General features: G+C 51.0%; 8 protein-coding genes across 8 annotated transcripts; 5 read left to right on the forward strand and 3 right to left on the reverse strand.

Annotated features, from left to right (window-relative positions):
- Positions 1-576: 576 nt before the first annotated feature.
- BABINDRAFT_162574 (uncharacterized protein) lies at positions 577-4499 on the reverse strand. The gene has a single exon (XM_019129422.1). It carries the CDS (start codon positions 4170-4172, stop codon positions 600-602), a length of 3573 nt encoding a protein of 1190 aa, XP_018984240.1. The 5' UTR covers positions 4173-4499; the 3' UTR covers positions 577-599.
- A 1778-nt stretch (positions 4500-6277) lies between these two features.
- FUN31 (serine/threonine protein kinase) lies at positions 6278-9628 on the forward strand (the record flags this gene model as incomplete). The annotated part of the gene is made up of 1 exon (XM_019131892.1): positions 6278-9628. The coding sequence occupies one exon, from the start codon at positions 6278-6280 to the stop codon at positions 9626-9628; it is 3351 nt and encodes a 1116-aa protein (XP_018984241.1).
- A 562-nt stretch (positions 9629-10190) lies between these two features.
- Positions 10191-11948, reverse strand: BABINDRAFT_9136 (uncharacterized protein; the record flags this gene model as incomplete). Its single annotated transcript, XM_019132918.1, has 1 exon — positions 10191-11948. The coding sequence occupies one exon, from the start codon at positions 11946-11948 to the stop codon at positions 10191-10193; it is 1758 nt and encodes a 585-aa protein (XP_018984242.1).
- A 547-nt stretch (positions 11949-12495) lies between these two features.
- On the reverse strand, positions 12496-13911 carry TAF60 (Taf60p; the record flags this gene model as incomplete). Its single annotated transcript, XM_019131895.1, has 1 exon — positions 12496-13911. The coding sequence occupies one exon, from the start codon at positions 13909-13911 to the stop codon at positions 12496-12498; it is 1416 nt and encodes a 471-aa protein (XP_018984243.1).
- Positions 13912-14256: 345 nt separating this feature from the next.
- Positions 14257-15362, forward strand: BABINDRAFT_168086 (tubulin-binding prefolding complex subunit; the record flags this gene model as incomplete). The annotated part of the gene is made up of 2 exons (XM_019130562.1): positions 14257-14279; positions 14801-15362. The coding sequence occupies 2 exons, from the start codon at positions 14257-14259 to the stop codon at positions 15360-15362; spliced, it is 585 nt and encodes a 194-aa protein (XP_018984244.1).
- Positions 15363-15664: 302 nt separating this feature from the next.
- On the forward strand, positions 15665-16103 carry BABINDRAFT_154986 (uncharacterized protein). The gene has a single exon (XM_019127271.1). The coding sequence runs from the start codon at positions 15705-15707 to the stop codon at positions 15954-15956; it is 252 nt and encodes an 83-aa protein (XP_018984245.1). The 5' UTR covers positions 15665-15704; the 3' UTR covers positions 15957-16103.
- Position 16104: 1 nt separating this feature from the next.
- On the forward strand, positions 16105-18376 carry BABINDRAFT_154987 (MFS transporter). The gene has a single exon (XM_019127272.1). The coding sequence runs from the start codon at positions 16233-16235 to the stop codon at positions 18156-18158; it is 1926 nt and encodes a 641-aa protein (XP_018984246.1). The 5' UTR covers positions 16105-16232; the 3' UTR covers positions 18159-18376.
- A 637-nt stretch (positions 18377-19013) lies between these two features.
- Positions 19014-20360, forward strand: BABINDRAFT_172172 (uncharacterized protein; the record flags this gene model as incomplete). Its single annotated transcript, XM_019130865.1, has 1 exon — positions 19014-20360. One exon carries the CDS (start codon positions 19014-19016, stop codon positions 20358-20360), a length of 1347 nt encoding a protein of 448 aa, XP_018984247.1.
- Positions 20361-20689: the final 329 nt, after the last annotated feature.

The raw sequence follows: 20689 nt of genomic DNA on the forward strand, positions 1-20689 counted from the left end.
GTGATGGACAAACCGGATTCCGTGAGACGGGTGAGCCCGCCGAGCACTACAATACCAAACACAAGCCCGGACGTCCCGATGAGCCAGTAGCCCACGTTCACGTGCGAGTTAAGGAGCACCTTTTTACGACCCTTCGGCATAGGTTTGGACTTGGAAACTGCGTGGAGAATGGATGAGGTGGAGAGCGGACGGGAGGGGAACGCAATGGAGGCGTGGGGTGTGGCGGTAGCGGCGAGAGCTAAGTTTGGGAACAGTGACTTGGGTGCCATGCGGTTAGAAACCGTCGTGAGTGACCGCAAAAGCGGTTTTACCGTGAGGGGACGGATAAGGCGACTGAACATCGTGATGACGAGGAATAGTTCAGGAAGAAAAAAAAAAAAGAAAAAGAAGAAAGGTCCTTGAAAAATGGTGTGATGGGATTTGGTGTGATGGGACTTTTCAGAAGCGCCGCACCGCCTACAGATAAAGTCGGGTAGCACACGACTTATACTATCCGAGAGTCCACTACCACCCTTTATCCACACTTAACTGCCCATTGCACCCACGCTTGATCTACAAATGAAATAAACAACACTGCAGAGCAGTTAGTCTTTACGTAGCTACAACGCGGTCGTAACCGTCACCGTTTGGGCATTCACCAACATCACCGGTGGGATATCTTCGCACCAGATCTGGATATTTTCCACGTACTCCAACGCGGCCGCCTCATCCAAGTGCGTGCCAATGACTGGTGGGGGCAATGTCGAAAAGATGACATCTGCGTCTCCCGACGTCCGCTTCATCAAGTCGTTCAAGATCAAATGCTGGCCGCGCGCGGGGATGTCGTTGAAGGAGAGCATTGCCAACTCCTCCTGGAGCTCGTCACGCCGCGTGTGCACGTCTTCTTCGCCCGAAGACGAATCCGAGTCATCTAGTTCGAAAATGTGAGACGGGTTGCGCATGTTTCTAAGGGCGCTCTTTGATTTGTCAAGAGCACCGTAGCTCTTTGTCTCTTCGACAAAGTAGATCGACGGCTGGGAGCCCTCAGACGCTTCGTTGATCGCCGCTTCGGGGATTTTTACCGACGAGAAGTTCGGCTTCAAGCGGGGAGTGGTTGCCCCGGATGGGCGTGGACTGGCCTTCTGCGACGTTGGGTGATTTAAGGCCTTACGCAACTTGGAGGCAAAATCGAGGTCAGGTCTGGAGCTAGCAGAAGAAAACGACCCGGAGCGCTTTTGGGAAGTGCCGGGAGCATGAGAATCCGCGTCTCGAACATCCGCACTAGCATTTGGACGGAGATACTTCAGATCAGTTTTTGGCGAAACGCTTAGATCTTCTTTCTTTGTTTGTTTCTTGGAAGCATTACGTTTTGGCTCATAGATCGATGAAACCTCCGATCCGCCTTCGTAGTATGCCTCATCTGGGTCAAATGCGCCCAATACGTGGTTTGGGATGAAACTGTTCGTCTTCATGCTAAACGCCATGGCCCCGCGGTCTTGCATCGTTGACAACGTATACCGCCTTTTGGCCTTAATCGGGGCTGCGAACTTGGTCGCGGCGTGCGTGGCCAAGGCCAATACCGGAACCCGCATCGAGGCCCCGGGCTGGGCGACGTACTTTCTCGCACGAGTGAGATTGGCCCACCAGTCCTCGGCAGCAAGAACACGGTTGATACGCACAGACTCCGGTCCCACCCCCCCCTTGAGAATCACGTTGTAGACCCCAAACTCGCCGCTGTTGAAGCAGAGCACCTTGACCTCGGCCTTGATCCGCAAGCTCTCAAGGAGGTTTGCTAGCCTGACCTTCTCCTCCGCCACCTCCTCGAGCCACTCTACGAAGACGATGATGCGGAGCGTGTGAGTGCGTTTCCACTCGGGCACCGTGTGGAGAATCGCCCCGAGCTGCAAGATGAGCGTATAGGTATCGAAGTTGGTGGAAAGGATTGACCGCCCGTTGTCGAGCGTTTCAATGGAGGACATCTGGATGGGGTAGAGGTCGATGTACCTTGGAGAAACACTATCATTGGGGAGCTGGAGCCTGGGGAAGCCCTTGGCGACGGCGACGTTCGCCTCCATGACGATGAGGTCCTCCACGATCTGGACCCATTGCATGATGGAGACTCGTTTCTCGCGGCGACAGGAATCAGTGGGGAGCGGGCCAGCCCCGGCCGAACCCTGCGAGGACGCAGACTTAGCCCCAGCTGGACGCCTCGCCTGGGCTTGTGGGATCTCCAGAGTCATATGCTTCATCTGCTCATAGTATCCCAGACCGCTACTTTCAAACACCCCCTCCACGGTCACTCCCCGCTTTCTGTGGTAGTTACCCAAGTCATAAAACCCAAGTACCACAATGTTTGGCTTCATCCCCCCCAAGCCCGAGCCCAGAAAAACGTTCCGGATGCCCCACTGCAACGTCGGCCCCAAACCGATCTGCACAAACGCCTTGATACGTGAAACATCACGGAGCGTTACCCAGGCCGACTTCTGTGCCATCAACTCACGGTAGTTCGCCTGGAACTTGTCAGTGACAATCACATGCCCGAGAATATAAAGCCCCCCCTTCTTGAGGTGGTTGCAGAACTGGATGAGGTTCCAGCAGGTGCGGGGGTCGTCGACCAAGAGGAGAATCTGCGGCCGCCAGTATTTGACGTTGTCCTGCCGGAGCCGGAGGAGATACTTTCTCACCTGGTGGTAGATTAGACTTTGGGAAACATCGCCCCAGGGTTTTGGCGGGCACGTATAGTGGATGAGCAAGAAGAGAAAACTGAGAAAAACTATGACGAGAGAGGCGGAGAGACCATCGACAATGAACATGGCGATAACCGCGAGTAAGCCGCCGAGGAAGGCCGTCTTGCTGCTAAAGTACTTGAAGCTGGGGCGGAAGTTCGGAGCGGACGCTATCTTTAACAAGAAACACGCGAGGTTTGTAACAATAAACGTCATCAAAAATGCCATCGTGATGAACGTTGCAATCTGGTTCACGTCTGCAAAGAGGCAGAGCTGCGTGAGCATCCACGTGAAGAGGATACAAGTCCTGGGGCCGCGGCGAAAGTAGCTCAAACCGGGGAGAATCGCGTCCTGGGAGATCGCAAGGAGCACGTACGCCGCCCCAACGATCCCCACGATGACCGAGAAGAGCGAGGTGGAAAGTTCGCCAAGAATGACAATCACCCCCGATAGGTTGATCGTCTGAAGCACCTGGACGTCGCGGTGGAGCAACTCGCGTGGCACCGCCGCGCCGACGCTGACGATGACCACCGCGTAGCAACAGAAGGTGAGCAAAAGGCCCCAGAGAGTCCCCTTAGGAATAGACTTTGACGGTTTCCGCAAGTCGCCCGACATGGATGCTCCGGCAAAGATCCCGGCTGTAGCGGGGAAAAAGATCCCGAAGAGACTTTGGACCGTTTCGAACTCGCCTGGGGGCTTTACCGAGCCTGCGGCACCCGAGGTGAATTTCGGAAAGAGGTTCGCCTGGAGGTTCGCCCATGACGGGCCGGAATAGGTAAGGCCATACTCGGGAACGCTGAAGGGCTTTACGAAGAGCGTGGAGACGGGAACAGACATGGTCGAGATGAAGAGCACAATGAAGAGGAAGGTCCCGGCCTTAGAGACAAGCCCGGCACCGGTTAAGGCAACAATGGTGCATATAGCGAGCATGATTGTGGCGTAGATGAACGTCTGCCAGTAGCCCTCTTCGAGTACATGCCCAAAGACCCCGGAAACGGAGTTGAAGTTGACCATGATGGGTTCGATCAAACCGACGACGTTTAAGGCGGAATTGAGCACTTGGCCCACGTAGAAGACAATCCCGATGGAGCCACCGAACTCGGCCCCGAGCGAGCGCGAGATCATGTAGTACGCGCCACCGCCACGAACAGTTCCGTTCGTGGCGATGGCCGAGATAGAGAGGGTTGTGAGGAGGTTGATCGCGTACGAGAGGACTAGGAGGAGAAGAGTCCCTACTACCCCCATCTGGCCGATGATGAAGCCGAAACGGAGGAACATGAGGATGGAGAGGACGTTGAGGGCGGTGGGGATGAATACACCGGGGAAGGTGCCGAGCTTGGCCTCGACCTCGGAAGAAGCCCGGGGCAGGGCAGAGAGCCCAGCAGAGGCTTTAAGCGAGACCCCAGGCGAGGAATGGACAGGGAGTAGGGCGTCGCATTCTGACAGCGTGTCCCAGCTAACGGACATGGGATTTTTTTTTAAAAAAGGCCTTGGAGGAGTAGTTTAGCTAAAGGGAGATGAAATAGAACCGAAGCGAGAAATAACTAGCAGCAAGGGAAGCAAAAACTTGGCCAACGTAACGTTTAATAGCAGCAAAAGTAACAGGAGTTGATGATAATACGGTTCAATAGATGGGGGTGGGAACGGCCAGTGAGGATCTGCGGGGAGTATTGAAGCAACGTGCACTGGTTACACAGAAGGTAAAAGATCCAGGCAAAATAAATAGACGTAGTCAGTTGTGACGACAATGTAGGAAGACTCTAGTCCAATACGTCTGGTTTGAATCCTAAAGTGTCAGCTGTTATGGATGACCTTACATTAGCAAGCTGAACCGGGTGTTGTTATCTGTCCTGCGTGTAAGCGTCAAATTTTCTCCGCGCGACCGTGTCCTGCTGCAGAGAAGTGCAGGCACTAGCGAGACGATACCCGAACTGATTGATCCATGCCCTTCTCAGCCGATACACGTTTTTGATTACCGTCATAACGTGCACAGGGAGAGGAGAAAATGGATAATAGAAAAGTATAGTTTGAGGCAGTACGAGTTGATACGGCTAATTCTGCCTTAATTTCTGAAACTGATAAAATCAGATGGGATAAATATCAGACAAAAAGAGTGCCTTACCCTGTGCCAACCAGATTTTCAAGTAGTCATCAGGGAGGATCATATGGCTTCCATGCATTGTCGGGAATATGCGGCTATTTATTTCGTAGCTGCACGTTTGCATTGTTCGATATATACCTGCAATTTGCTTAGGAAACCGCAGAGGGCTCCCATAGACTGTTTCCTTAATTGTTCTTTTTAACTTCCCTGTCGGTTGCTATTCTCAGAGCGATTCCATTTCCTGTTCCCGCTAACTTGGCCCTACACAGTATAGTTGGCGTAGGAGAATTTTATATACACCAAACACAAAATTCGTAACCACAATTGATTAATATTTTACAAACCATAACCATTAGTTATGGAAATATTCTATAACTATTAGATATGGAAAAACTCTACAACTTATAGCTTTTAGGTCTAGAAGTATTCCGATATATTTTGACCAGACTTGGAGTTCCACGCGCCAGCTAAATCGTACCCCATCTAAATCATACCCCATCATCTCATACTCGACTGCACTCAAAGTGGGGTAATGCCATCTCAAATATGCAACCAGGCTTGGAAGCTAAGCCTATCTTATTTCACGCTGTAAAGACTGACATCCATTCAACATTTTTTTAGCGTCCATGTGGCGGGGTTCCGCCGCTGGATTATCCCAACAGAAACGCATTAGCCCGCGGAGTGTGCGCCGCCCACCTTCCAGCCCTTCGCAAATTCGTTGAGTGACACACGCCTTTTAGACTAGGGGCTTCTCAAGATGTCACAATTTGATTAAGCGCAGAGCAAAACACAAATGACTGGCAGCCTAACCTTTGACGCCCACACTTACAAAGCCATTTTAACAAACCCTTAGAGACAGTTTGCACGTTGCAGTTTACTGGAATCGTCTAACCATCTACACCCATCTGGCTTGCCATTTAAGGAACTAAGCACGTCGACGTGCCTCACCATCCATCTTCCGCCTCTTCAACACCCCTCCATTTGCCTCAATCAAAAATCTCCTGGTATCTGAAACCCCCAACTCTCATTAGCCTGAGACACCTCTCAGACCGTTTTGTTGAAGCGCCAGTTACCAACTAGCAGCCCCTTTTTGTGTACCACCCACCTGACTCGGGCATTAGCGAGCCCTTTGACTTTGATCTAAGCACAGATAACAGCCTCTCCAATGCCATACACACCGCCGTCGGCCTCCAACCGACTGTCGCCAAACCCCACGGCAGTGCCGATATCAACCAACGACACTGTCCGCAGCATACTTCGGAGCACCGCCTCCTTGGCAGCCGAGCTGCCCCGAGTGGGTCGAAGTGCTGGCTTTTTCCTTTCTGATAACGAAGACGAGGACGAGCCTATCCCCACCACATCCGAACCAGTGGCTAAACAGTCAGGAACGCCGCCTCTCCGGATCCCCAATTTCAGCAGAATCAGCAACATCTCTAGCTCCTGCTCCAGTGTCTCTTCCAGCTCCATTTCCATGCCTAACGCTTCTAACCAACCCACCTCGCATTCTCCGGTGAAGATCACTGCCCAGAAGAACACCCCCAGCGTGGATCTCCAGGAGATCCTCAAGTTCCCCACCGAGTCTACCCACGCCTACTCCTACGCTCAGCTTTCGTCCAACTCGCTCGCGCTACGCTTGAACGTGTTGAAACGTTCCTTGGAAATCTTGGTAGAGCGGCCAGACTTGCTCGTTAACCTGAACGGCATCTCCTCGCCTTTGGGCACGCCGCCGTCGAACGACTACTTCTCTGTCACCACCCAGTCGCAGCCGTACCAATCGCCGTCATTCCTTCGCTCCGCGCTCTCCAACTCAAAGTCCAACTCGCATATCCAGGGTAACGCCTCCTCGGCCGCGCTAGCAGCGTTGTTTAGGGCCGGGAACAATCTATCGCTTGGAATGTCGTCTGCCGACAAAACCATCATTCGCCGGGGAAACCTTGCAGATGAAATCGCCGACTCTCCCATGCCGAACGAAGACTTAAAAAGTATCATTAAGCTACTCAATAAAGGAAAGGACAACACCAAAGTGTCGTTGCTCCACCTTCTGCAAGATCGGGCGGAAATGGCCACCAACCTCCACGACCTCTCGCTCTCTAGCGGTGAGCTTGTGTTCAAAGTTACAGGCAAAGCTCCGCTTCCATCGCTTTCACGCGAAGCCAAGATGAAAATCAAGCTTCTCCACGCATTGGCCACGCCGTTTGTTGAAAACAATATAGGCGCCCCAGTTTTGTCTCTCAATCCGATAGGAGCCTCCTCCTTGGCTCTTTCGTCGCTCCAACACTCCATGACCACCGCCAATCTGACCGTGTCCATGCCGCGTACCTTCCACAATATCTTTTCGCAGAAGAATACCAACCCCCAGGCGGTGTTTACCTGTGAATTGGACGCCCCGTGGGCCCTCAAGGCGGCCAACGACTTGTCTTGCCTCATGTTTGGGATCTCCCGGCTGGCCATTAGGGCCATGGCCCTTATGGACTTGATTGCCCCGCAGTCTCGTTCGTTGGTGATGGACCGTTTGACCTCTCTTGGTGCCACCAGCACGATGTTTGCCGGTGAGATTGTCGCCGTGAGCCGCCCCGGCAACGGCTACGCTTGGACCTCCCTCTGGGGGAAGAAGAAAGACAACATGATCATCCTTATGTTTGACCAGATTTCCTGCGACGCCATGGACTTGACGATTCGTGGGGTGCCAGACACCAAGGGTTTAAAGTACGTGGTGACCGAAATCAAAGAGCATTCCGGTACGTTAGTTGCCCGGTCCGGCTTGGTCGCCCGCCAGCCGATGTCGCGTCTCTCATCCTCTATCGCCAAGATCTTGCAACAGCCGCTTGCGGCCTTTTTGACTCCCGAGGAGAGAGACGAAAGTGCCGACATCAGGGCTAAGCGAGCGAAGATGAAGCAGTACCAGCACCTCCCGCGGAACGGGGTTCTCGAGCTGGAGATCATCAATGACCGCCGCTACTTTACGTTGCAGATCCAGAACCAGAACATTCCGTGCGCCATTAGATCAAACGTGATTGACAGTGGCTATTCTAGCGAAGAGCTGGATCTGGAGAATACTAACCAGTCCGTGAAGTTGAAGATCCACTCGATGCCGTATATAGCGGGAATTGTGGTTGTGTCTGCACAAACCTTCCAGATCCTCTCCTTCAACCCTGCTATCACAAAGAACTTGTTTGGGCGAGCAGACGTAAGGCAGAAATCTATCGACGTGCTCTTGCCCAACTTCTCTCTCTTCTTAAAGGAGGCGATTAAGCAGAACAATGTGGTGTTGACCCCGGGATTGGTGTTGCCGGAGCATTTCTTCCGTAAGGCCTTTGCGGCCTACCAGGCAAAGGGCAGCGGGAAGATGGGCAAACAGATGTCGCAGGAGGCTGAGTTGTTGTTCTTGAACTCCTTTGGGGTTGAGGGGCGACACTTTGACGGGAATGTGTTGAAACTAGATGTCCAGTTGCGTGTGTCTGGTACCGAAACGTTTGTGTTATGGATCACCTACTCGAGGAGTCTTGATGCGGCTGGAGTTTCCGAAACTGACCCTGCAACTGTCGATACCGGATTACAAAAAGATCCATCCGCGGGCGCCCGTGTGTTGTTCCAGGATGTCGAAAACGTATTGGTAGAAGGAGACGCCGAGGTGATCGATGTTCCATCCCAGATGAAGTTGTACTCGGAGCACGAAGGAGGGTTCTTGAGCTGTTCTACGTCTATGAGCCGCGAAAACAGTTTCCGCAGCACCAAGTCAGACGGCTCCGGGGACGGAAGCGTGAAGCCGAAGAGGCTTTCGTACGATGAAAGAAAGGAAAGCTCATCCAGAGTAGCGTCCCTTTCGTCAAACGCCGCGTCCCTTGCTACTGAGACTCCTCCGTCTACGGCTCCGTACGACTTTTTCCACGAAACTCTACTCAACCCCAACCTCAGTGCCGTTTTTGATGAAAAGCACCTTTTGGAGCAGGAAAATGCGAAAATGGCTCAGACTGTTGCTCAGTCCAGTCTATGGCCTCGAGAGATCGGAGCCAAGCGCCGGACCAAGAAATATGCGGAGTTTCTCACGCTCAAAGACATGGGCTCCGGTGCGTACGGCAGAGTTAGACTCAGCCAGCACAAGGACGACCCAAAGTACAAGGTGATCATCAAGTGCATCGACAAGGAGCGGATCTTGGTGGATACGTGGGTGCGAGACCGAAAGATGGGCACAATTCCGTCGGAAATCCAGATCATGAACTTTTTGATGAACGATTTGCATCCGAACGTGATGCGAATTGTGGACTTCTTCGAGGACGACCAGTACTACTACTTGGAGACCCCCCTCCACGGTGACCCACCAGCGATTGACTTGTTTGACTTTATCGAAATCAAAAAGGACATGTCTGAGTTGGAAATGAAGGTTATTTTTAGACAGATCACTTCTGCTCTTGCCCACTGCCATAAGCACGGGATTGTGCATAGAGACATAAAGGATGAGAACGTGATCATCGATGAGCGGGGGATTGTCAAGTTGATCGACTTTGGCTCCGCTGCGTACACCCGCCAGGGGCCGTTTGATGTCTTTGTGGGCACGATTGATTATGCCGCTCCAGAGGTGTTGAACGGGAAGCCTTACGACGGGAAGCCGCAGGATGTGTGGGCGTTGGGAGTTTTGTTGTACACACTTATGTACCAGGAGAATCCGTACTATAATGTGGACGAGATCATGGAAGGGGATTTGAGATTCCCGTATGTGCTCAGTGACGCGGCTGTGAGCTTGATCCGGTTGATTTTGGTCAGGGACATCAACAAGCGGCCTAGTTTACCGCAGATCTTGGATCATGAGTGGTTAAAGCTCTAGCTGAGGGTCAAGCGGTACTCCTAGCTTATTCGATATAACGGCGCTTTGGAATTTAGCTGGCGAGTCTCTGCTCGAGATGGAAATGCCAGCTGTAGCTTGCTGTTGGGTAGCAGGCGAAACTACACAAAGACTGTGAAAGCAATTTGTTTATGGTATTATAGAGCACCAATAGAGAGGCTGCATAAATAGGATTGCTAATTAGAACGTCTAGAATCACTTTAGTATACGCCTCGGACTTTCAGATGTTTCAGAGCCGGCAGCACGGCTCGGTTCTAATCGATAGACGTCATTTTAAATGGATGGCTCCAATTAGGTGAATGGCTCACCACGTTGCAGAGAAAGCTGAGTCTTAGCTTTTGAGAGCCGGAAAGGTGTCAGTTCAGCTCGCCACACGAAGTTTATTATCGTTAACAGTAAACCCCTTGCCGTGAAAAAAAAAAACCCTCCGGCACTGCCTAAGCCTCAATCCACCGGTTTCCCTTCAGACGCCTTCAATAATTCGTGTATTAGCAATTAGTCGTTAAATCTCGGTATGTACAAATAACCCCTTCTCTTAGGGGTTTTACTTTTTCTGGTTGAACGAGCGGAGGTTCTTAAACTGCGGAACCACAAGCTCGGCGACACTCAACAGCGTCAAACCGGCGTAGCGCTCGCGTAACGCGGGGTTAAAGTGAATATCATCCTTGACCATGATGGCATAGTCGTGGGCGTTGCGGCAGAGGGAGCCATAGGCCTTGAAGATCTGGAAGAAAACATCGGCGCGGGCTTCGGAGAAACTTTCGGAGTAAATCGTGGCGTCCTTGAGCGCCTTGACATCCACGCGGGAGATGTATTTGTAGCCCTGCTGGTCGTCTAACAACACGAGCTGAGTCCAGGCATCCACGATTTTAGAGTCAGGGACGTCGATGGCGCCCATAGCCTTGAGGTACGTGCGGTGGGAAATCTGGGAGCGGGTTATGTTGTAGATATCGTAGGCCTGGTTGATGGACTCGATTACCTGGGGCTGCTTCCAGCGGGGCGCAAATGTCAAGATCACGTTCAAAAACGGCTCATCAATCATCTTAATCTCACTGTAGGTTCTGATCACGTCCTTTAACGTCATGAACGACTCCTGGGAAAACTCGGGATACTGCTCGAAAAACACAGTCATAAACGTGTGGTTCCACGATCCAGAGATTGCCCCATCGTTGATATCATCTTCGTTGGTCTTGACGTAGAACCTCCACACCTTTTCCCAGGTCTCCCTGACCTTGGCAAAGTTACGAGTCTTTTCCCAGAGGCGCTCGATGTAGTCACGTGCCGTGGAGGCGTTGATCTTAGTAGTGTATGGCATTCCTCCAGAAAGCGCCTTGTCGAGGAAGATTTCCGCAACACTAAGGTCGGTGCACGAACAGATAAACTCATTGTGGGCACGGTAGAGGTACGCGTTACCGGTGACGTCGGCAGGGTCCATGGACGCCACAAGTCCCTCGAACAAGTTCAACGCCTCCTCCACCTGGTCGTGCTTAAGGCAGACCGAGATCATACCGACAGATAACGCTGGGGAATCGCCACTGAGGTCGCGTGAGCGGTGGTACAAGTCCTGGATCGCCTCGAACGGCTCGTCGGTATAGGTTGCCAAAAACGGAAGAATGCGTCCGACCACATTCCCCGACATGTACTTCATGACATCCTCATCGTTCTGTCTGGCGTTGTTCCAGAAACGAAGCCCGTCCTCTGCCCGGTGGAGGCGCTCATAGAGCGAGATAATGACGGAGATGGCGTGCGAGTTGAGCGAGACTTTGTTCTCGAGCGCGTCATTACAGATCTCCTGGAGTGCGGTAATCACAATCTTGTCGTTTTGCTCTGTGACAGACCTGGCGTCGTTGTCCGCCTTCTTCTTCAACACCAACTTGGTTGAAATGTTGCACTTCATCGCGGTGGCGATCAAGTGGAGGAGGTCAGATACTCTGCGGTGCTGCATCTGCGACGTCGGGAGGATCTGGCGGTAGAGTCCCATCGCGCGCGTGAGCGTCGCAAATAACGGCTGCTGCTGGTGCTGCGCCGGGTGGCGCGGGTTGAACTTGGCCAGGCAGCACTCGTCAAACGCCATGGCGGTCTTTTCAAGTGGCAGCGAGTGGCGTCTGTAGTCCGAGAGCTCGTTCTTATCTTTGAACTCTGAAATCTTGCGGAAGAGCTGCTGTTCCTTTGGCGCGGATGGCACGAACGACGTTGCCGTGTACTTGAAGCGCCGGGTCTCGGGCAACGGCGGGAGCGTCACCTGGACCACGGGTGTCACCACCCTGGTCTTTAACGTGGATGAAGAAATAGCCCTGAACATGATACGTGTATATGTCTGTGTAGTGGAGATATGAATATATGTGCCTGTAGAGATGAGATATCTACTTTATAGGCACCTGCAAAATTTCATGTCACGTGTGGGAGTGTTCTAGAATTTGTGGGCTGACTCCTGCATGGAGGTGGCGGCTGAGGCGCCGTGCGTGGTCGGAGTTGCATATCGGTCTTTGCAGAAAATGTTACTGATGAGCGAGCATATAGGGGAGTGGATCCAGAGTTGGGAGAGTTATAACATTAAATGGTGTTGGTGGAGGTTATAACATTAAATGGTGCTGGTGGAGGTTATAACAACGGCACGGTTGTTTGGTAAAATCATTACTCAGTTTATCAGCTGAATAGATGACTGCAAGTGAAAGGATGAGATTATCTAGGTAACCCATCTCTCTTTGTTCACTACACCTATTCCTTCAAGCATCTCTTAAGGTTTTGCTTCAAATTTTCTCTAAGTTTTCCTTCAGGTCTTTAAGATTTTCTTCAAGTTTTCTTCAAGTTTTCCTGCTTACAAAATTCCCTCAACCTAAACCATACATTTACTGCTCGCCAAAGAACACCCCATCGAGAATCGCTTTCTTGTCGGGTGCCTCTAATACAAGCAGGGCCACGGTCGTACCGATCCTGGCACTCAACTTAGCCGCTTCGGCGGCGGACAAGTCATCCACCTCCATATCACCGTCCGCCTTGTGCTTCAAGATCCGCAACGCTTCCAAAACCTTCTCGAGCAAGATATCACGGTCATGGGCATCCTCGATCTGCTCCAACACGCTCGTGCTCCAGATCTTCAAGTTACCCACCAATATCAAGCGGACTACCTCCTCTCCGAGGTTCGTGAGGCCCAAGATGGAGCCGTAGTGGGTCCCCACCGGCTTGGTTGGATCTAAGAATGCGCGCAACAACGTTCTGGTGACTCTCGGCTTGAGCGTCGAGTACGAATCACCATACTGGTTGCAGATGTGCTGCAACAAGGAAGCCGCAAAGTCACGGATCGCAAAGTGCTCGTCACCGGTGTCGACTGCTGACTTCTGCGGCCCGATCCGCTTGGCCAAGAGAAGCGTCAAGATGCACGGCATCAACGCGTGCACATATGGCTCCAAGAAGATGGTGGGGTTCGACAAGAGCGAGTAAATGACTTCAAGCATGGTTGACAAGAGCTCGATGTTGGCGAGATTGTTGGTGATCTGCTCCGCGACGTACTGGATGAAGTACGGCACGAGCTGGTGCAAACCCGGGTCGGAGCGCAACGAGTTGAGCGCCGCACCACGCAAGTGGTCCTTTGCGGGGTCCGCCGAAACCAACGTCTCGGCGACCTTGTCGAAATACAACTGGGATTCCTTGGATAACACGTGCTTGACCAACGGCTTCACTTCGAGCTCTTTGTTGTTTGGCTTGGCAGTGTCTGGTACAGCAGAGCTAGAGCTGCCTGAGAGCGCGATTCCCCCGAGGCTGTTGGCCATGGCGCCTCTAGAAACCGGCGGAAGCGCCTTAATCTCGGCAAGAAGCGGGTTCTGCGGAATCGTCGGCTGGACCCCTTCGATCGCCAACCAATGCGCCGTGAACGTGCTTGCGCGAGGAACCTTCGGAAGCGGCTGGTTGATGAGCTTCTCAAAATCCACCTCCTGGTCGTCCACATAGTACAATGTCTGGCCGGTTTCACTGACAATCGCCTCCTTGAAGTTGAGCTGTTGCGAATTGTCATAACCGTACAAAGGCTCGACGTTGAGCAATTTGAGTGACTTTTCAATATCGCTAGTCATGAGGAGCTTGCGCTTCGAGTGCCGCATGAACTTGGTTGCGTTTTCGAGAATCTCATGGATGCGGTACTCCACGTCCATTGCGAGGTTTTTTGCTACCTCGTCGTTGAGCGTGATACCAAGCGACTCCGCAGCGTCTTTGACCGTATCGTACGGCGACCATAACGTGTGCGAGGTGGGTAACTTAGCGGAGGTCATAGTAACGGCTGTGTGATGGTATATGGGGTGATAGCGGTAGAAAAGACAAGCAAGGTGGACAGACGGCTAGTAAGAGATAGTAGTCAGCAAATGGGGGATAAATAATGGGTTGGGTCTGAAAGACAACAAACGTGGATTACTGCAGGATATATTCTAAATCACGGAGCCGAATAGCCTTTCCATGCAATATCAAATGGTATTGTTTTGCGTCTTGGATTTCGGTTCACGTTCGGCGGCTAAGTTCGGCTGCGCACGACTTTGAAAAAACCCAGCGGGCGTTAGCACAAAGTGATACGGATCTAAAGCAGTGTCAATTGATACTATAGCTAGCTATATTCACACACAATGTCCGCAAGATTTTTTGCCCAGTACGTAACTACGAGGTTCAGTAATGAAGACTGTTGCGTGAGAAGGAGTGGGGGAATGATTGCGATCTATTGGGGTGTTAGCAATTGAGGTTTGGCCATTGGGGTGTTAGTCATCGGGAGGCGCTGGCCATTGAGGTTCGATTGATCTAAAGAATGGGTCCATACCTGACTAACCGTCACAGATTCAGGAATATGGTTGGCAACAGTTGTTGATCTATGCCTACGGCTTTTCTGCTGGGTTTCAGTAAATGGAAATGGTTCTTTTTTCATCTAGCGGTTTTCACGACACGATTGTCTCTGGTTCTTGGTACACTTCTCCAGCAGTCATTCTACCATTAGCTCAACCGTTCTTGCAATAAGATTTGAAATCCATATCCTTTCCCAGGGGGTTTTGAGCCTTACATCTAACTCATCATCCTTGACTCATCACCCTTGACTACCCCAGACACTCCGGGGAACATTTACTACTCCACCCTTCACTTACCTCTTGCTTTCACCAATCCGACCATACTAACGTTTAGAACTGATGAAACCAATCCCCGTGGGATCCCGGCGTCCCCATTCCTTTCCAAGATCGAGGACTTTGTCACGAGAGACGCAGACTTCGAAGACCTTATGAACAAGTTCCAGGAGCGTATTCAGCAGTACAAGTATATGGAAACATCCAAGCAAAGCTCTAAAGCCGGGCTCAACGCAAAGATTCCCGATATCACCAAGTCGCTTAGCATGGTAAAGCACTTGCAGGCGCTGCAAGATTCCGACGACGTCATTGAGTGTAACTACGAGTTGAATGACACCTTATACACCAAGGCTGAGATCGCCCCGAAGGAGGCACAGTCTGTGTTTTTGTGGCTTGGCGCCGATGTCATGTTAGAGTACCCGTTGGAGGAGGCGCACGAGTTGTTGGCCGAGAAGTTGGCTGCCGCCGAGTCCCAGTTGGCGGTCGTGGGCGAAGATTTGGAGTTTTTGAGAGAAAACATAACCACCATGGAGGTCAATACCGCGCGGTTGTACAACTGGGACGTGGTCAGAAGAAGAGAGTTAAGAGAGGCCGAGGAGAAGGCCAAGAACTTGAAGATCTAAGAACTGTATATCTAAATGTTAATATGTTACGTTAATAGGTGGGAGAGAGGCTGAATAGAGAGCGTGATGCACTTGTATGAGCTCTAACCGATATCGTCGATGGCGTATGATGGTATACACAATTCTCCCCGCAGACCAAAGATCTAGACCCCCATCGGAAGGCGATTTAAAGACCCGGGAAAAGTTATTTTAAGGCCACATCTATTCCAAACCCTTGGGAGGACAGCACTAAATTTAGCAGTATTTAAACCTTAAGTCCTGGTCATCGTCACAAGGGTGCCCGCTAGCGCCGGGTCGCGTACAAATGAACGGTACATCGCCGGCGCATGATCGTGGAGCTGCATGAATGCAGAACGCGGCTATTTCAGCCGCTTTTCTGGGAGTTCTTTCTCGATCTGGATATTACCCCAAGGTGGGGAAACCTTGGGGATTGGAGGGCCTCCAAAAAAAAAAAAACGCAAATCTACATTTGGTAAGCCAAGACTAGCAAGTCACCGTGCCAATGATCTCTCTGCTCCACTTATCGAAAAATCAATTTGTCAGCGTCACCACTCTAGCATTACTGTTTTTGGAATTTACATGACTGGCTCCTGAGGCATTGACTGTACTCTACACGGTGCCATTAGTGGTTAAGGCTCCAATTTTGTTACCCTCACTTTTATAATCCCGCAAATAAATGACCATTCTTGGCTCCCTGATATAAGTCTATAAATATGAATACAAACACCCTCTGGCTTTTATTTCCATTGTTTTAAATCAGTTTATCCCTTTCGACTGTATCATTTGAACAGTATTACAATAGAAAAAAAAAATTAAACCTAGTAAGGCCTCTGAAAGTGGAGGCAGTGTACTATAAACTCATTCCCCCTAATGTCCAGATCGTATCAGCAGAAGGTCGTCCATTCGGACAAGAAAGACTTTGAATGGTTTTCAAATCTGACCTCTAACCAGGGTTTACCATTTTCCAGACCAGGTCTTCTCCCCCTTTCCCATGACTCCACTATTATCCCTCCACCCGTTCCAGAATCAATTCCCACAACCCCAGACGCAGAAATCACATTACAGATGTTCAACTCTTATAATGATCCTCCTCCTGCGTTACCCCAATACAACGTATCCGTTCTCAGAGCCAGAAACAGGCAAGAGTCAGACGTGCTGAGTACCCCAGAGGTACCACCCATGACGTTAAACAACCCTCCTAAAAACCTTCATCGTGTCATTGCCGCGTGTACCTGGTGTTTCTGTTGTGGTTTCAGTGATGGTGCCCCAGGTGGTCTCTTACCAACCATCGAGGCATACTACAACGTCTCGTATACAATGGTTTCTCTCATTTGGATGGCTAGTGCCCTTGGATTCATTCTCGTGGCGTTTTTATCCTCCACGTTGAGCCGGTATCTCGGTAAACGGACCTCTCTTTGTGTGGGTATTGCTTTTCAGGTCGCGATGTATGCCATGGTCAGTCCAGGAGGTCCATTCGAGGTAACTGTCGTGGCCTTCTTCTTCTGTGGTACTGGCTTGGCAATTTGTTCAGCACAGCTAAACATCTTCCTCAGTAGGCTAGACCACTCAGCCACATATTTGGGCTACTTCCATGGCTGCTACGGAGCCGGTGCCACGGTTGCACCCCTTATCTCCAAGTCTATGGTGAATGCCGGAGTGAAATGGAGCTACTTCTATGCAATCCTTCTTGGCTTGGCCTTCTGTAACGTAGCAAACTTTTGGGTAGCCTTTGAAGGAGCAGATGAAGATTTAAAGCCATGGGAGGCAACTGTGGGTGAAACGCCGACCCAGAATGCAAGGGACGAAGAACAAGCGGAGATATCATTGGTGTCAATCGATGCCTGGATACCTAATAACAGTACTATTGCTCCTGATTGTTATGACATTGGCTATATATACACCAAAACCAAGGACGAGCCAAAAAGGGTGCGTGTGGGAGGCTCAATTATGGATCATACAGACACCAAAGACTGTGAATTCAACTCCCAACTTAGTACCAACCCAACTACTGGGATATCAGGTTATTTCCAAGATCGGAACGAGACAAATCAAGGTTCTCACAATGAAATGGCCGCCCCTATGACAAGCATTAATTATGGATACGAAATGGAGACTCCATCAGTATCCGTTGCTCAATCAGCGAGTATGGCTCCGTCTCTTCCGCTTATTCCAACTTCCAGGAAAGAAAGCCTCACCATGCTTGTTCTCAAGGACATTCCTCTGGGGCTTCTATGCCTCTTTTCAATGTTTTACACCGGGGGTGAGGTGGCTCTCGGGGGCTGGGTCGTGACCTTTCTCCTTCGGTCCCGAAATGGTAATCCCCGCAACATCGAGTATGTTGCTTCCGGGTTCTGGGCTGGTTTGACGATTGGCCGTCTTGGTCTTACGCGTCTTGGCAATAGATACTTGGGCGGACGTAGAGGCGTCATAGTTTTCATGCTCTTGGCCATTATCTTTGGCTTGCTCACCTGGTTGGTTCTGAATGTGGTTGTCGCAGGTTTGTGCGTGGGACTTTGTGGAATGGCCATCGGCCCAGTCTACCCACTAATGATTACAGTGGCTACAAGACACTTTCCGCGAAAGGTCCTGGTGGTGGCGTTGACGATTAACACGGCGATGGGGTCGGCCGGGGGTGCTCTCTTTCCATTCCTTGTGGGTCTACTCTCTCAGTATGTAGGGACCTACGTGGTGATGCCTGTTTTTATTGGGTTGTTCAGCGCGTGTTTGGGCTTTTGGTTAGTATTGCCAAATATTGATCGGAATGTTAAAACTGCCTGGTGGCATCATGTTTGGTGAGTTGCGCTAGTTCTCAGCTCTGAGCTCTATTAGACCCACTGATAGATTCTATGTGATTTCCTGAAACTTGCATATGCCTTATAGACGTATGTATACGTGTTGTAGCCCTTCGTGCATGGCGTAGCTATTCCCGATCGGGAAATATTTCGCGATCAATTGCTTACTATATGACGAGTTAGTACCCTGTAGGGATATTTTTGTCGTCTACAATCTAGTATAGCATACAAGGATGGTTTCTTTTTTGGATGATCATTGGCGGGTGAAAAGATGATTACAAATATGATTACTAATACGACACCCTAAGAGTCACTCTGACTTGACGCTTTTCCATACATAAGACATTCCTCTGTATCCTTTTTCCCTTATTGAGGTTTGAGGCCCCCAATACCTTCTCGCTACTTGAATTTCCACTAGATAGCCACCGAAGTTCATATCATGCACCATACTAATGGCTCGGATGAGCATGTGGACAGCCCTAAATTGGCTGGCCCTCGTAACCCCCCGGACTTTGACCTGGACGGCATTGCTGAGTCAGCCTTCACCAATCGTCGCTTGTCCGGCGCCAAAGCGGACTTGCTCCCTCTTTCCGATGCCTACGGTTCCGCCATTATCCCTCCACCGCTCCCTGAGGTCTTGCTTACCACACCAGGCGTGGAGTTCTCGGTCAACATGTTTGACGGTTCGTTCGAGGATTCTTCCCTCCCAGACCAGCAGCGGCTGGCATTACTTCGAATCCCATCCTCTAACAATATTTCGGCGCCGAAACAGATCAGGGGAAGCAAGAGGCTCGATTTTTCAGAAACCGGCATCAATCTCGATTCCGAGACTCAGTTGGATGAAGACGGCCCGAGAGACATGACGTTGAGCAACCCGCCAAAAAATCGCCACAGGGTTATTGCTGCGTGTATATGGGGGTTCTGCGGGGGTCTCAGTGACGGCGCGCCGGGGGCGCTTCTTCCGACGATTGAAGCATACTACGACATTTCCTATGCGATTGTATCTATGATATGGATGGCTTCTGCGGTTGGGTTTGTGATTGTGGCTGCTTTTGCCTCGCAGCTTGACAAGTACTTGGGAAAAACCAAGCTGCTTCTCTTCGGAGTCTTGTGTCAGGTGGTGATGTACGCGATGGTCAGCCCTGGGGGACCGTTTGAGCTCACTGTGATGGGCTTCTTTTTCGTGGGTACCGGGCTCGCGGTCTGTCTCGCCCAGGTCAACATCTTCCTCAGTCGTATGGACAACGCCGCCACTTACTTGAGCTACCTCCATGGGGGTTACGGCGCCGGTGCCACTGTAGCGCCGCTCATTTCGAAATCCATGGTGAATGCCGGAATCAAGTGGAGCTATTATTATCTCATTCTTCTCGGCTTGGCGATCTTTAACCTTGCCAATTTCTGGCTCGCTTTTCTGGGTGCTGACGAAGATCTCAAACCCTGGGACCACCACGATGGGGAAAAGACCGAAGAGATCGCCTTGACAAGCGGTGGGCCTTCCAGACAATTATCGGTGGCCGCTGGGGTGGACCGTTCCACGAATGAGCTTCGAATGAGCCGACTTTCCGCTGAAAATCTTGAGCCAGTGGTGAAAAAGGAGTCGCTTATGGCGCTCGCGATAAAGGACATTCCAACCTGGTTAATCGCCTTGTTTGTGCTCTTCTACCAGGGTGGAGAAGTTGCGATGGGAGGCTGGGTTACTACTTTCTTGCTTGAACTGCGAAGCGGGAACCCCGAAACCATCGAATACGTTGCCTCTGGTTTCTGGGCGGGCTTAACCGTTGGAAGGTTGACCCTTACGCACCCGTTTGCCAAGTACCTTGGGGGGCGCAGAAGTGTCATCATCTTCTTGGTCGGGTCGATCGGGTTTGCCCTTTTGACCTGGTTAGTGCCTAATGTCATTGCCGCGAGCTTGTTTGTGTCTCTTTGCGGGGTGGCCATAGGGCCCGTGTATCCGCTCATGATTACCGTCGCCACCAGACACCTACCGCGGAAGATCCAGATCGTGTCGTTGACAATTGCTACGGCGTTTGGCTCCTCCGGTGGGGCGATTTTTCCCTTCCTCGTGGGATTGATTTCTCAGTTCGTGGGTACGTATGTTGTGTTGCCCATGTTTATCGGTTTGTTCACCGCTTGTTTGGGCTGCTGGCTCTTACTACCAAACATCGACAGAAATGTAAAGTCGGCGTGGTGGCACTACATCTGGTAGGTTTAATATGATTAGTTATAGATGTGAGTTTGAGGGTAAACAGATATCCCACTTTCTAGTATTGTTTTGAGTAATTCTTGATTCAAAAGTACCCTATCTTCACTCATAGCCAACTACGAGAATATTTCCTGGAAATTATATAGACTGAATAGAGATCGATATCAAGAATGTTCCCGGCTCTGGTGAAGTCGTCCAGAAGAGGCAGTCACACAGGGATCTGAAGTCTGAACGCTTCCGGTAAACTGCACGGTCGAGGAATTTCAACCAAAGGCCTTGCGACAAAGACTTTGGCCGCTGTTTCAACAAACCAGGATAACCCAATCATCAAT

The sequence above is a fragment of the Babjeviella inositovora genome (genome assembly GCF_001661335.1).
Source record: "Babjeviella inositovora NRRL Y-12698 unplaced genomic scaffold BABINscaffold_9, whole genome shotgun sequence".
Lineage (NCBI taxonomy): Eukaryota > Fungi > Ascomycota > Pichiomycetes > Serinales > Babjeviella > Babjeviella inositovora.

Bases quoted from the DNA above. Each gene is read 5' to 3' on its own strand.
- BABINDRAFT_162574 (XM_019129422.1), bottom strand. From the start codon at position 4,172: ATGTCCGTTAGCTGGGACACGCTGTCAGAATGCGACGCCCTACTCCCT.
- BABINDRAFT_154987 (XM_019127272.1), top strand. From the start codon at position 16,233: ATGTCCAGATCGTATCAGCAGAAGGTCGTCCATTCGGACAAGAAAGAC.
- BABINDRAFT_154986 (XM_019127271.1), top strand. From the start codon at position 15,705: ATGAATGCAGAACGCGGCTATTTCAGCCGCTTTTCTGGGAGTTCTTTC.